The following is a 16182-nucleotide window of genomic DNA, read 5'->3' on the forward strand; positions in this document are numbered from 1 at the left end:
TGCATCGATTTAAGTTGGTTTCCATTGTCCCCACTCGCCATTTGTCATAATTTTCGTCAACTACCGCACCTTGATCTAGTGAAAATTTAGTAACTTTTAATTTTATCAATAAAGTTACTAAATTTTTACCAGAGCAGGGTGCGATAGTTGACGAGAATTATGACAAATAACGAGTGATGACAATGGAAACCAACTGATTTGGTTGGCTCCTGCAGGCGAGGTGTGACCGCTCCATTAAACGATGATAAAACTTATGGAGCATTTACACCTTTGGTAAAAAAAATTTTTTATTTTGATTTTCGTAAATGCAAAGATCTGATTGGTTGTCCATTATCAATCAGATTGTGAACAACCAATCAGGTTTGTGTATTTCGGAAAATTCAAAAATAAAAAATTTTTTTACCAAAGGTGTAAATGCTCCGTTAAAAAGTTTAAAAAAACATTAAGGTGCTTTTACACCTTTTTGATTTTTGGCGTGCGATGCTTTTTTTTTACAGAGAATCACTGAATTTGATTGGCTCCAACAATATTCCATTTTTTTTCACGGAAATAGAATATTTGTCAGAGCCAATTAGATTCGATCGTGAAAAATTCATTGCTCGCAAAAACAAACAGTGTGTATGCAGCTTTAAAAAATGCGCGCGCATTAGTTATGGACAATTTTGTTCATGGCGAAAAAAAAAGTTGTTGTAGAAACAGCTTGATGTTGTGAGTTTAAAAAGGAGATAAATAATAATCATATTTTTATCGATTTCAAATAAAATATATTTCAGTAAATTAAAATAATAAATTACAAAATAGTAATTTCTAGAGAATTAAAAAAAATTTTTTTTTCTTAATTATTTTATTACTAGCAGTTATATTTGGTGCGCGTTAACTTTAGGTTGGCAGCAATTGTCAAATGTTTAATGTAAAAACGACAAACGTCAAGCAAAAGGCATTAACGGTTCAGTCTTCGTCACATCTACAATTTATCATCGCAGAAAAGTCCATCTTTTTTCGTATTTAATTATCGACAAATTGTCTCGTTAAAAGGTGAGTTAATTGAAAAAATTCATGTTTTCATTTTGACAAAAGTTTTCTATGTTTTTTTTTCTCCTTCATTGCTTAAAATTGTCTCATGACGCATATTTGTCTCTAAATTTTCTCTAGAGACAAAGGAATCGAAAAGAAATTTCTTTGTCTTTTTAATCATTTAATCATTATATTATGAATGTAGCCTTTTTATTTTCTTTAGAATTAGAAAATAGTGTTTTTTAAAATTCCATTTTTTTTTTGGTTTTGGTTATTTTAATTGAATTTTCTATTTATGTGTAAATGTTTTTTTTTCTTTTTTGGAAGTTTCTAGAAAATGTTATTGTCATTTTCAAAATGGCGTCTTTGTGACAGTTTTATTGATTTTTTACGTTGGTAAATTTTTGTTTTCTTTTTCTTATAGTAATCATATTTTATAGATAATGTATATGTAGAAAAAAAAAATTGTTGGCTAAAGGAGAATTTATTTTATTTATTTCTTTTTTTTTGTCGATTAGAAATTATTGCTTTTCAGTCGTTTAAATTTATTATTTCGTTTTTTATGGGAAATTTTTACTGGTTTTTCGTATTGTGAGACATTTTTTTTTGTCTTTTATCGTTTTCTGTGTTTTATCTGTATATGTAATATAAAAATCAATAATTTCCTATTTATTTTTTTTTTGTTAATATTGTGATTTTTTTATTTTTTTATTTTTAAAGTTTTACAAAATTCGTTATTCTTTAATAATTTAAATATTTTTTACATTTAAATAAAATTTCTTTCTGTATTTCGATTTAGAAATAATTTTTTAAAGATAGAATTTTATAATAATAATAATAATAATACTTACGAATAATTAAAATAATAATAATAATTTTTCATATTAGAAATATAATTATAATATTGTTATAATTTTAGTATTATATTATTAATAAAATATAATTATAATATAATTTAAAAAAATAATTAATTAATTAATTATTAATTAACTAAAATTATAACAATATTATAATTATATTTCTAATATGAAAAATTATTATTATTATTTTAATTATTCGTAAGTATTTATTATTATTATTATTATTATTACCTATTATTATTATTATTATAAAATTATAATATCAATATTAATATAATTATAATATTATAATTATATACTTAAGAAATTTATTTAAAAAATTTTAAACTAATTATTTAAAACAAATTGAAATTTTTTTAGTATTTTTTTTATTTTTTTAAATTTTTTAATTTTGATATTTTTTTTTTCTTTATAATTGAAAAGAAATTAAATTTAATAATTATTAAAAATAACAATACAGAAAAAATAATTTATAAATAATATAATAATAATTGTTAAAAATAAGAAAAAGCTAAAAAAATATAAAATAAAAACAGGTTTTTTTTAATTAGAATTAAAATAAGTATTAATTTAAAAAATTTAATTAAACAATAATGGGAAAATTTAGATTTACTGTTTTCTTTTATTTTCATTTCAATTCATTTCATCTTATCTCATCTCATCTTATTTTATCTACAAAAAAAAAAATATCGAGTAGTGGGGGATTTTTGAAGTTTTTTTTTCTGAGAAAAATATGAGAACCAAATTTTTTACTAAATAAAGAACAAAATACAAAAAAAAAATATAAAATAAAAATAAAAATTTAATTTTTCCTTGGAAAAAGAATAAAAGTGTTTTTATAATTTTTATAATTTTTTTTCTTTCAATTTTTTGTTTCATTTTCCTTTTTTTAAAAAAATAAGGAAGAAAAATCGGTTTTTATTTTTTTTTGTTTTTAAAATTTTATTTTTTAAATATTATTTTCAATATTTTTTAATTGAAATTTTTTTTAGAAATTTTAATAATAAATAAAAAGTATAATAAAAATAAATTTCAATCAATTTTGGAAAAATATAGTTATAAACACTTAGAAAAAAGAGAAAAAAAAATTGTTTAGTCAAAATTTTTCATTAATTTTTTTTTCCAACTCAGATAAAAATTGCAATTTTAATTCAATTTTAAAAAAATAGCTTTTTTTAAACATTTTGTAATATTTAATGTATATTTTGATTTAATTTTAAAAATCAGATAAAAAAATTGCTATTTTATTCTAAGAAAAAACAAAAATAAGAAGGAAAAAAAATCAGAATGTTAAGAAAATTTGACGAAACATTTTTTTAATATCATTTTTTCTGAAATTTATACATGTAAATAAATAAATAACTAAATTTTCAAAAATTATTTGAATTTAATTTGTATTTTATATTTTTGTTTACGTTAAAAACCATTTTTTAATTTTGAGGTTATGTTACGTTCGCCATCGTTAAGTTTAATTAACCGTTAATTTATTTTATTTTCTATTACATTTTTTTTCTTATTTAAAGCATAGCAAATTTAGTTATTATTTAATATTTTGATTTTATTAATGATAATTAATAATTATTAATTAATAGTTAATAATAATTAATAATTATTAATTTATAGTTAATAATAATTATATTTAATAATTAATAAAATTGTTTCATTTTACAATTTTATTTCCGTTTTTACCTACAATTTATTTTTTATTTTAATTATTTCCATTTATTGTTTTATAATTTAAAATTAGGTTTATTCAATTTTTTTTGGTAGTTCATACCCAGGAATGTATTAGAAAAAAATATTTAATACTTGAAAAAAAAATTAGAATATTATTTATAATGTTTTCTTAAAAATAGCAATTTCAAGAAAAAAAAATTTTAAATCTGTTTAAAAAATTTGGTTTTTATATATCCAATTTTTGCTTCTTTTTGCGCCTTCTACCTTTCTGCTTGTTTTTGGTTGTTTTTCTCCTTCTTTCTCTATTGGGTCTTCATAAATCCAATTTGGTGTTTTTTTTTGGAATTTTTTCCTTCTATAATAGTATATTAATGTAAAATTCATTTTTCGATTTTGGAAGATAGGTAAAAGTAAAAAAAAAACTTTTATACATAACGACGTTTCGGTAATTAGATTCTCTACCATCATCATTTTAAAAGATAAAAAAAATTTTGTGTAAATTTTCAATTTTACTTTTTTAATTTTTGAAAATCTACTAAAATTTTTTTAACTTCTACCCTGATGATGGTAACGAATCTAGTTACCGTAACCTCGTCTCTAAAACTTGTTATTTTTATCTAATTTCCAAAATCGAAAAAGAAATTTTACATTGATTTCCATAATTATCGAAGTTGAGAAAATACTACCTATTTGGATAAATACTCTATAAGTCTATTTGGTTTTTTACAACTAAAATTCCAAACCTTTTCACTTCATAAAAAAGAGAGAGAGCAAAATAAAAAACGTAAAAAATTTTCACCGTTTTTAGCTCGACCATGCAAATTTTCGTGAAAACCCTCACTGGGAAGACCATCACCCTTGAGGTTGAGGCCTCCGATACTATCGAGAACGTTAAAGCTAAAATCCAAGATAAAGAGGGTATCCCACCCGATCAGCAGCGTTTGATCTTTGCCGGTAAGCAGTTGGAGGATGGCAGAACACTTTCCGATTACAATATCCAGAAGGAATCAACCCTTCATCTCGTTCTTCGTCTTCGTGGAGGTATGCAGATTTTCGTTAAGACCCTGACTGGAAAAACCATCACTTTGGAAGTAGAAGCCTCCGATACCATCGAGAACGTAAAGGCTAAAATTCAGGATAAGGAAGGTATTCCTCCAGATCAGCAACGTTTGATCTTCGCTGGTAAGCAGTTAGAAGATGGAAGAACCCTTTCTGATTACAATATTCAGAAGGAGTCAACTCTTCATCTCGTTCTTCGTCTTCGTGGAGGTATGCAGATTTTCGTTAAGACCCTGACTGGCAAAACCATTACTTTGGAAGTAGAAGCCTCCGATACCATCGAAAACGTAAAAGCTAAAATCCAGGATAAGGAAGGTATTCCTCCAGATCAGCAACGTTTGATCTTCGCTGGTAAGCAGTTAGAGGATGGAAGAACCCTTTCTGATTACAATATTCAGAAGGAGTCAACTCTTCATCTCGTTCTTCGACTTCGTGGAGGTATGCAAATTTTCGTTAAGACCCTAACTGGAAAAACCATCACTTTGGAAGTTGAGGCCTCCGATACCATCGAAAACGTAAAGGCTAAAATTCAGGATAAGGAAGGTATTCCTCCAGATCAGCAACGTTTGATCTTTGCTGGAAAACAACTCGAAGATGGAAGAACCCTTTCCGATTATAATATCCAAAAAGAGTCAACCCTTCATCTCGTTCTTCGTCTTCGTGGAGGTATGCAAATTTTCGTTAAGACCCTGACTGGAAAAACCATCACTTTGGAAGTTGAGGCCTCCGATACCATCGAAAACGTAAAGGCTAAAATCCAGGATAAGGAAGGTATTCCTCCAGATCAGCAACGTTTGATCTTCGCTGGTAAGCAGTTAGAGGATGGAAGAACCCTTTCTGATTACAATATTCAGAAGGAGTCAACCCTTCATCTCGTTCTCCGTCTTCGTGGAGGTATGCAAATTTTCGTTAAGACCCTGACGGGAAAAACCATCACTTTAGAAGTTGAGGCCTCCGATACCATCGAAAACGTAAAGGCTAAAATTCAGGATAAGGAAGGTATTCCTCCAGATCAGCAACGTTTAATCTTCGCCGGAAAACAACTCGAAGATGGAAGAACCCTTTCCGATTATAATATCCAAAAGGAATCAACCCTTCATCTTGTTCTCCGTCTTCGTGGAGGAAATGGTATTTAGATAAATTTTTCATTTTCAAAAATTGTGTCTTTTGGTCTTTATTAAATATATAATATTAATCTCAGCGGTCGAGTAATTAACGACACGCGACTTTATTCTCATTTCAAATATAAAAAAAAAGAGAAAAATAAAATGTTTTCTCCATTTGTAATTTCATTTTTTTTTTGCATTTCTGTAATAGTATTCCAATAAAGACTCGCATTCCAAAAATTTGTCATTTTCTTTCTCCCATTGTTCTTTATTCCATTAAGGGGTCATACTTAAATTATGTAACGTTTTTTTTTGAAATTTGAAACTGAAAATATTAAAAATACCGACACAGAAATCTACTTTACCGACTGATGGTAAAGAAAGGTAGATTTCTATGTCGGTAATTTTTATATTTTCATTTTCCAACAAAAATTCTTTACCATCAGTCGGTAAGGTAGATTTCTATGTCGGTAATTTTTATATTTTCATTTTCCAACAAAAATTCTTTACCATCAGTCGGTAAGGTAGATTTCTATGTCGGTAATTTTTATATTTTCATTTTCCAACAAAAATTCTTTACCATCAGTCGGTAAGGTAGATTTCTATGTCGGTAATTTTTATATTTTCATTTTCCAACAAAAATTCTTTACCATAAGTCGGTAAGGTAGATTTCTATGTCGGTAATTTTTATATTTTCATTTTCCAAAAAAAAATTTCTTTGCCATCAGTCGATAAGGTAGATTTCTATGTCGGTAATTTTTATATTTTCATTTTTTCAAAAAAATTTCTTTGCTATCTTTCGGCAATGTAGATTTCTGTGTCGGTAAAAAAAAAATTTATTTTTTATTACTTACCAGTCTTGGAAATTTTATTCAAACATTGTTTTTTTTTGGACAATTTGAAACTTTTTTGTCTTTTAGACAACAACAACTAATAGTCCAGTAAGTGTAACAATAATTTTAAAAAATTATTTTAACAATAATTTTAAAAAGATTATTTTAAAATAAAATTATGTTTCATCTACTTTGAAAGTTGGATTCCAAAGGTTGTGCAGATTTTCCACTTCTCTCGTAAAATATAAAAAAAAAAAATTAAAGAAGTAAAACATTTTTAAAATTAGTATTTTAATCGGTTTAAAAATATCGAATCGGCTATATCCCTACACTTTTGTAGTCGAATTAATTAATTTAGCAATCATACTTAATTTAGAGAGGGATAAACGACCCGAATAAAAAAAAACGGAATTAATAATTATATTAATCCGGCTATTTGTGGAAATTTTTTAAAGTTTAATTTTCGTAACGCAATTTTTTTTTTTTTTAATACAGTATAATTCTATAGTAATATTCTCTATTAGTTTAAAAAAATTCTTGTATACTTTATTTAACAGTTATCTTACATTTTTCCAACTGGGTGATGAAGATTCCGATATGTAAACATTTGATAGTGGACCTAAAATTAAAAGAAAAAATTTATAAATTTTCCGAATGAGAAAATTTGAGAAATTTATAATTTGTTTTAATTTATTAAATTAGTAGCAAATAATAATAATAATAATAATTATTATTATTATTATTTTAATAATTCAAGTAAAAATGATTTTAATTGCAAAAAATAATATTATATTTTTGATTATCAATTTACCGATAAATGTTAATAAAGCTGGTAGGAATATTAAACCGTGAGCGGCGCCGATTAAAACAATTCCCAAATACATTCGAAAATAATAAATTTGAAAAATTCGCGATTTTGCAAAAGCCAAAACAATAATTCCGGCAAATTTTGTTAAAGTAATACCGGAAAATACCTGAAAAAAAAATTAAAATTAATTTTTTTAATTTTCATTATAAATAAATCTTTTAAATTCTATATTAATGTTAAAAAAAAATGTATAATTTTCTTTATAAATATATAAAAATATAAAAAATTTAAAAAAATTTATAACTTACTGAACTTCCCATTTGTATGAGTGCATCACTTGTTTTTCCCACTTTAGTTTCAAATTTTGATGTTAAATAAGAATGAACAATATGACTGCAAAATTCAACCGTAATTCCGGCAGCCTGTAAAAATTATTATTTTTTTTCAATTTTTTTTTTGTAATTTTACGCTAAAATAAAAATGAATAATGGAAAATTTTACCATAACAAGATTAACGAGTGATACAGCATTTAGAGAAATATTCCACCAATACATAAGTCCCATTAAATTAATAACGACCATTATAACATTTAAAACGACAATAAATGCAGAAAAAAAGGAAAATCCAGTGAAAATAAATGTGACAATAAAAATTACTCCCACTGCTAATCCAAGAAAACTTTGTGTTTCCCACCATATTGACAAATATTGCTCGTAAAATACGTAAAAAACACTGAAATAAAATTTTATTTTTTATAAAATAGTTTTTTCGCCATTGACATGAAAAAGTGTCTTTTTTGTGCCTGTTTTGGGCAGATAAAGTAGCACTTTTTAAGGCAGTTGTTAATTTTTGCATAATTTTTGTTTTGCTTTTATTTTATTTATCAATTTTTATTATTTTATTTTATATACTATTTCATATATATTATATATTATATAAATATATATATATATATATATATATATATATATTTTTTTTTTTTTTTTTTTTCTTTAAAATTGTTTAACTTTTTCATAACAATGGCGAAAAAAATAGCGTATGTGGCTCGTACGTAGTAATTTTTAGGTTCGGATGATCCTCACCTAAAAAGTACTACTTTACGTGCTTGCCACATAATATACTATTCTTTTCATATTTACCAAAAAAAGAATTTTATAAATACTTACTCTAATTTTAAAAAATAATTTTCATTTTAAAAAAAATTAAAATTATACAAAAAAAATATTTACCTGAAACAACGAAAAGTTTCACTAGAATAGCGAAAGAATAAATTGAAACAAGTAAAACTATTGCCTATCATAGTGAAACGTTTCGCTGTTCCAAGTAAATCTTTTTTTTGTGTATTAAAAAAAAAAAATTTTTTTCTTTTCAAATGGTATTAAATTTTTTGAATTATTACCTGTAGGGAAATACGGAAATTGTTTCATTAGTGAGATTTGCATTGTTAATCATCATTGTTATATTATCGGCAACTCCTCTCGCGGCTTTTATTGATTCATACCAATCCGAATCTTTTACCAATGGAACATGATAACTCATAAAATATGAATCGCCAACGTCTATCATTCCATATTTATCAATATTATAATTAATAGCCTAAAAAAATGATAAATTTTGTAAATTTTGAAAAATGGCAAAAAAAATTTTTTTTTTTTAAACTTGGTCTTTTTTTACTTACGTCTAAGTAAGCAGCTCGTCCTCCTTTTGCACATTCATCATCCGGAATGTCATTTAAAAAAAATTGTACATATTTACGGAAATTATTTTCGTCTGGTCGCGATTTTCGTTTTTCGGATTTTGTAATTTTACATTTTTCACAATATTCTAATAAACGGAAAAAAATTTAGTAGAATTATTTTTTTTTGTATAAATGGATTAAAATTGAATTATTTTTTTTTCGTATTTAAATGAAAAGATACGGCAAAAAAAAAATTTACCATTATTGTGTGGACAGTAGGAATTATTGCTCTTAAAATATTTACAACATCCATTAATGGTGGTCCAATCAAAATAGTCGTCCATCCAAGAGGATACTGAATTTGTTAAATATGATCTGAAAAATTGAGTTAAAATTGTAAAAATTATTTCAAAATAATTTTTTAAAAAAATTAAATTAATTTATTAAATTAATTCCAGAAAAAAAGATTTACCTGAAGCGAAAGATTTAACTAGAATAGCGAAATATTTAACTGAAACAAGTAAAACTTTTCCTATTGTAGTGAAACATTTTCCTGTTCCAGGTAAATCTTTCTTTTTTTTTCTTAAAATATAAAAAAGTATAATCAGAGGATACATTTTTCTGTTAAATATAACTCACATTGATGGTTGTTTAGCTGCGGAATAAATTTGCGAAAATAAAGAATCAACATTACAACCTTGACTTCCACAAATTACATTTTGTACATTTTCTAAACTATAATTCAATCCTTTTGTTACAACAAAATAAACCGGTGGTCCCATTGACAAAAATTCTTCCATAAACTAAAAATAATTTTTTTCTCTTTTAAATAATATTTTTGAAATTAAAAAAAGATTATTTAAAAAAAATTAAATTAAAAAATTTATTTAATAATAATAATAATATAATAATAATAATAATAATAATAATAATAATAATAATAATTAAATTATATAGTAATTACCTCGAAATATTTTAAAACATAAGAATCGTCAGGCATTGAATGTTTTTTATCTAAACCAATTGATAAATTTGGAGCTACTGCGATACTGAAAGAGACCGCTATTAGGAAAAATAATAAAACAATTAGCCTTATTGGTTTTCGCATTAAAAATGGAACGTAGAAATTTTTGAAAATTTTTTTAATCAATCCTTGACCATTTAAATCCGTTATTGTGTTATTTGTTTTAATACAACAAAAAACATCGAGACGATTTTTCTGAAACATTAATTATTATTTCATAAACATTATTTCTTTTTAATTTTAATTTAATTACAATTTTAAGTAATTTTAATTTTTAATTTTAAAAAAATTTTATTTTTTAAAAAATTAAAATTGTAATCAAATTAAAATTTAAAAAACGTTAGAATAGATAAATTTAAAATAATAAAATTAATAAACTTACCTCTAATCGATTTGTATCTAGTGATAATAAGCAAACAAATGCTGTTATTTGTAAAAGAAAATTAAAAAAAATCGACAATGATGCGTACATTGCAAATGTTTTAACTGCCGGCATTGTTGATAGAGAGCCTTAAAAATAAAACAAAAATTAATTACAATAACTTATTGGCTTATTAATTTAATTTAATGTAATAACTAATTAGTTTATTAATGAATTTCGTTAATTTAAACACTCAAAAAAAAAATCTTCACCTGTAACAGCTATAAGTTTCTTTGGAACAGCGATATATTTCTCTAAAATAGCGAAAACTTTCACTATTTTAGTGAAACATATCGCTGATCTAGGTGAAAATTTTTTTTTTTTGAGTGAATGATTTAATAAATTTTAAAAAAATGTTTATAAATTAATTTACCAATTAAAAAACAACAACACTCGGAGGCACTCGTTAAAAGCATAGAAGGTCCGACTAATCCTAAAATTCGGCTCATATGATCGGGAATCGATGATACGCGGGGAAATCTTTCAAATGTTTGTACTAAAATAAAAATATTGTCAACACCCACTGCCAGTACCAAAAACGGAACAACCTATAAAAAATAATTTTTTTTTAAAAATATTTTAATTACAATATTTAATAAATTAAATTTTTTTTTTAAATTCTTTTTAACCTCGATTGTTAATAAAGTTGTTGGAATTTCAAAATAACCGAAAACACCCAAAGAACATGTCACCGAGGCCATAACTATTAAAATTCCCCCTAGACTTAAAACTATTTTACTTGTGACCTGCAACAGTAAATGAAAAATTAATTTTTCTAAAAAAAAATATTAAAATGACGTCAAATTTTTAAAATATATAAATTATTTTACTTACAAAACATTTATTAATGCTTTCAAATTTTCCCAATGCAAATGCAATATAAATAAACATAAGTGCATAGCTTATGGCAATTATAAAAATTTCCGCCCTTGAAACTCTATCCAATTCATCTTCAACGGATTTTTCAACACTAAATGCAATTTCCATAAATTTAGGTCGATGAAATTCATTCCAATTTTTCATAAAATCGATAAATCTGAAATTTTTTTTTAGTAATAAAAAAAGATAAATTTAAAAAAATAGTTTAAAAAATACAAAAATTCTTATTTAAAAAAGAGTTTTAAAAAATTGAAACGGAAAAAGGACAAAATACTTTTGTTCCCATTTAATAATTGGCTTCATTTCCTCTTCATCGACGGTATTTTTAACGATAAATGTCAAAACCAATCCAGTAGCTTTTATATAACTTGAGGCATCGTAATTGTATTTTCCTTTCTTTAAGAAACCACCAAATGCAATTGCCGGAAATATTGGACCCTTATAAGGACCAAGACAATCTGGATTGTATGGATTTCTGAAAATTTAATTTCTAAATTTTATCATTTTTAGAATTTAGAACTTTTTTTTTCTAATATATTTTTAATTTTAAATTAAAAAAAAATTTTAAATTGTAATTTTAGTTTATTTTTTTTAAATATTTAAAATTTTTTTTACGTACTGCAAACATCTCTCCAGATGATTCAAATAATTTTTCTCTATTCCATCGACAATTTCTGTTTCATTGAATGTTTTTAAATCATTTTGAAAATATCCCCAAATACTTTGAACGACACAATTGCTAATTGTCACTTGACCTGTGAATTCATTTTGAGTTGGTGCATAACAAATTTTTTCTAATCCTTCACCAGTTTCTTGTCCAAGCTGAAAAATTTTAAAATTCGTTGAATTTTTATAATTTTTCAATTGTAAATTTTTATTTTAACTTTTTTTTTAAATTGAAATGTTTGAAAAAAAATTCAACCTCTAAAATTTTTTCTTGTAAATCATAAACGGCCATTAAAAATTCACGATTGAAAACTGGTCCAAATTTTTTTACACCATCTGGCTTTTGATGTAAAACCTGTAACAAAAATATTTTATATTTTTTTTGGTTTTTTTTTATAACAAAATATGATTTTGAGTGAATTTTAAAATATCATTCATGTAAAAGAAAAAATTAAATTTTTTTTTATGGACTCACAGGTTTGAGATCAACAGCTTTAATGAAAATTTGTTCAGTTCTATAGAATGGTTTAAACATTTTGTCAAAATAATCTTTTTCAATTCGTGAACGACTATTTGGTGATGCCCAAATTTCAATGGGATTCACAGTCACTTTGAGATTCAAGGCTCCATAGCTCAGACCCAAAATTATATAGGAACAGAGGCAAAGAATCACTGTTGGATACTTTGCACAATCTAAAAAATAAAAATTTTCTCTTTATTATTATAATTATTATACTTAGAAAAATTATTTAAAATTCAAAAAAATGTGAATTACATTTTCCCCAAATAATGAAAAATGATTGTAAAACTCCATAAAGATGCATTTTTGCCTTGGTCTTGCAATTTCGTAATTTCTCGAAACTATCGTTTGGTTCCATTTCAATTTCTACAAAAGAATTAAGTTTTTAATAAAAAAAAAAAGTTTTTTTAAATTCAATTTTTAAAAACTCAATATAAATGAAAATTTTTTTATTTTATTAAAAATTTCTTACTAGACGTGTGTCTTGTCCAAATGTAAGATAAAAATACAATCATTAATGTCATATACAAAATAATAGCGCATCCAATAATTCCATATCCATTTAGGCCAATAATTAGAAATGGTGAATTTGCTGGTGTTAATTCACTTAGTGGACAGGAACTTGGACAATCGACACAACTACAAGATTCCGAGGAATCCTGATCAAAAATAAATTTACACATTTTAAAATTAAAATATTTCAAAAATATATAAAACTGAAATATTTTAAAATAATAAAAAAAATTTATATCTCACGTCATACGATTCATCACACCGTTTTGTTGTATGATACATTTCCCTTTCTGTTTCATTGTAAAAAAATCTTAATTGCACTGGTGACAATCCACCAGTTTTTGGTGTGTTACCAAAAAATTGAAACCATCTATTTATAATAAAAATAATTTTATAAATTTTTCAAATTGGTAATTCTTGTAAATTGAAAATCATAGAATAATAATTTTCTTATTAAATAAATATTTATATAATTACAATTTTGGTGAACAATCGGCAGCTGGAACACCACATCCTATATCCAATGCTAATTGTCCAGTTGTTGGTACAACAATACCCTTACAAGAGTCATAAGTTGCGTTCATATATTTTTCCGAAAGGTACATCTTGAATTTTTTTTTTTTGAAATTAATAAAATGTGATGAAATAAAAATTTTCAATTCAAAAAACATTAATAACAATTGCACAGCTTCATAAAAAAATATTAATATTCCGTCTTTGCCCTTTCTCTATTCTGATGCCCTGAATGCAAATTTAAAATTATATTTGTTTCATAACATTGTTCTCATTATTTCAGATGTCTATGGATGCGAAAGTGGATATAAGAAGAAGTGAAGAGGTTTTTAAAAACCAAAGGGTTGTTTTATATTAAAGATGAATAATTTAAATATAAGATTAACGAAGAACAATAATTATGGGATAAAACAGCGGAGGATTAAAGAAAACTGAAGCAATTTTAAAAAGGTTTTTGTTTTATATTACGATTAAATAATTAATAATTTTAATGAACAATATGAAACATAAATAATTAAAACGATTAGGAATTATTTAAAAAATATTGATATAAACTTTAATAAAAAAAAAAAATTCCAAAAACTTTTTAACGGGACAAAATCTTGCTTTAAAAAATGACAATTATTTGCAAATACCCCATATAAATATAATTCTAATTTTGCATTTCTATAGTATTTATTAAAATCAAATACGCGCGGATAAATACGATTAAACATATATCAGATTCATGTTCAGCGCATGAATAATGCTCTAATATTTTACCGCGAAAAATAATTTTTTTTTACGAAGCTGGTATTGTAATATAAAATAAAAAAAATAATTACATCAGTCTCTGTGACAGAATTGCTATCAGGAATAAATTCCGTGACTTTCATAAATCGACTCTGATCTTTCGCGCATGTAAATTCACAAAAATATTTAAATAAATTTCTCACACACGTTGTGCATCTACCAAATATACCTTCGGCTCTTTGCAATTCAGAATCAAGCACATCAATTTGTTTTTCATCACAACAAACATTTATATTTTCTGTTAAAAAAATAATTACGTAAAATTAGCAAATTTATATATCATAAAATTAATTATTTTTACTCAAATGAATGTAAAATTTTTTAATAGTTAATATTTACATACCATCGCCATTTTCAAAAAAATGTGGACATCTTTTTTTAAGTTTTGCTTTTGTATCGCTTTTATATCCCTCAAGTGAAACGGCGGATCCATTTTTTGCGCAAGGTGAATTTCCCATAACACTGGTACAAACTCCACCCCAAACGCAATGATATTCTTCCGTGAAAATTGGCACGAAAGTAACACTTAACACAAAATTTATAAAAATCCAATTCATTTTGGAAATTTTTTTTTACGTAATTTTCATTAACTCTGATGAATATACACTTTTTTGATTAATAAGAATATTAAATAAATTTACCGATTATGAAAGAAGTTAATTTCTTTCATGTTTTTAATTAATTTTTCAATTTTTAAAAAAATATTAATATTATTTAATCGTAATTATTATTTCTGAAATTTTCTTTTTTTAATAAAAAAAAATTGTGATAAATTATATATCAAGCATTAAATTAAAAAATTAACTTTTAAAATTTTAATTATTTTCGTAAATTAAAATTTTTAATATTTTAATCCACTATAAACAGTTAAAGTTTTTTTTTTCAAAAAAATATATAAAGAATCGATTACGTTACTTAAAAGTAGACTGAAAAAAAAATTTTCATCAATAATTCTTATCAAAAAGAGTCTTTTTTATTTATCAAAACCAGGTGCGGGAATCTGAATGGACTGCAGTAATCACTTCTGATATGATATTAATCTTTAATCTCAAGTTGTATTATTAAGAGATATATTATGTGTATATTATTTCCAAAGACAATAACATCTAAGAAATAGAACGTAATCTATTTTTTAATTAAAAATTTTAGATTTTTAATTTTGAATTCTATTTTTTGTTCCACTTTGGAGTTAAAAATTAAAAATTTCTATCTTTGGCGTAAATTAATAAAAAAAAAAAAAAATACAACTGATTGTGCCACTTGATATTATTGATTAATGCTACAATGTTGAAATAAAGATTAAAAAGAGAAATTCTCATATATATTTGTCATAGGTCGAAAAAATATAATCGATATATTTGGATTACTCAGAAAAAGTTTCAGATTCCAATACACGTGTGTGTTATCAATCACACCTGGAAACAATTAATTACTTTAATCTAAAAAAAATCTTTATAGAATTAACAAAAAAAATTGAGAATTAATTTTCTTTAAACCTCTATATGAAAAGTAAAAAGAAAATAAATTTGCAAATATAAATAAAAATCGATCCTTCCTGTAAATTCATATAAGGACCACTTGATAATTATTAAAACTACATTAAAAAACGAATTTCAATAATGAATAATCATATTTTAATGTCGCAATGATTGTACAAATAGATCACCTCCCACATATATACTCAAACGTCTCCGCTTTAACCGAGGAACAATATAACAATAAGTATACAGCTTAATAATTAATCGTCGTTACAATCAATATAATTATACATTCGTATAGCTTTGCAATTGTTTTTCATTTTTTTTAATACGCTTTTAA

At 24.2% G+C, this 16182-nt stretch overlaps 3 protein-coding genes across 10 annotated transcripts in view; 2 read left to right on the top strand and 1 right to left on the bottom strand.

The window, feature by feature from the left end:
- LOC127290022 (transmembrane protein 70 homolog, mitochondrial) overlaps positions 1-16182 on the top strand; it is a 144682-nt gene that overhangs the window by 5591 nt on the left and 122909 nt on the right. The window lies entirely within an intron of this gene.
- Positions 868-5956, top strand: LOC127290016 (polyubiquitin). 8 transcript variants are annotated; one of them, XM_051318364.1, is made up of 3 exons: positions 868-1035; positions 4360-5381; positions 5610-5956. In XM_051318364.1, the coding sequence occupies exons 2-3, from the start codon at positions 4367-4369 to the stop codon at positions 5744-5746; spliced, it is 1152 nt and encodes a 383-aa protein (XP_051174321.1). In that variant the 5' UTR covers positions 868-1035; positions 4360-4366; the 3' UTR covers positions 5747-5956. The 8 variants fall into 8 exon arrangements, with proteins under 8 accessions (XP_051174321.1, XP_051174324.1, XP_051174320.1 ...); XM_051318367.1 differs by having other exon boundaries at positions 4360-5276; positions 5505-5956; XM_051318363.1 differs by having other exon boundaries at positions 4360-4925; positions 5154-5956.
- Positions 6985-15124, bottom strand: LOC127290013 (NPC intracellular cholesterol transporter 1 homolog 1b-like). Its single transcript, XM_051318354.1, has 23 exons — positions 14708-15124; positions 14397-14602; positions 13537-13664; positions 13303-13429; positions 13019-13205; positions 12802-12912; positions 12502-12719; positions 12283-12381; positions 11980-12182; positions 11635-11835; positions 11316-11517; positions 11111-11227; positions 10855-11029; positions 10443-10570; positions 10001-10255; positions 9676-9839; positions 9296-9411; positions 9037-9182; positions 8758-8954; positions 7859-8090; positions 7666-7779; positions 7361-7523; positions 6985-7168 (listed from the first exon to the last, which is right to left on the bottom strand). Exons 1-23 carry the CDS (start codon positions 14919-14921, stop codon positions 7107-7109), a joined length of 3765 nt encoding a protein of 1254 aa, XP_051174311.1. The 5' UTR covers positions 14922-15124; the 3' UTR covers positions 6985-7106.

This window comes from Leptopilina boulardi, unplaced genomic scaffold (genome assembly GCF_019393585.1).
Source record: "Leptopilina boulardi isolate dan_hultmark-lab unplaced genomic scaffold, ZJU_Lbou_2.1 LbouV2_55, whole genome shotgun sequence".
NCBI lineage: Eukaryota > Metazoa > Arthropoda > Insecta > Hymenoptera > Figitidae > Leptopilina > Leptopilina boulardi.

What these genes read in the sequence shown, in the direction of transcription:
- LOC127290016 (XM_051318362.1), top strand. Translation starts at nt 4,367, where the DNA reads ATGCAAATTTTCGTGAAAACCCTCACTGGGAAGACCATCACCCTTGAG.
- LOC127290013 (XM_051318354.1), bottom strand. Translation starts at nt 14,921, where the DNA reads ATGAATTGGATTTTTATAAATTTTGTGTTAAGTGTTACTTTCGTGCCA. An exon ending in TTTTTTTGAAAATGGCGATG is followed by an intron (nt 14,603 to 14,707) that starts GTATGTAAATAT and finishes TTTTTTTAACAG; the next exon opens with AAAATATAAATGTTTGTTGT. An exon ending in ATTTCCGTATTTCCCTACAG is followed by an intron (nt 8,091 to 8,757) that starts GTAATAATTCAA and finishes ATTTTATTTCAG; the next exon opens with TGTTTTTTACGTATTTTACG.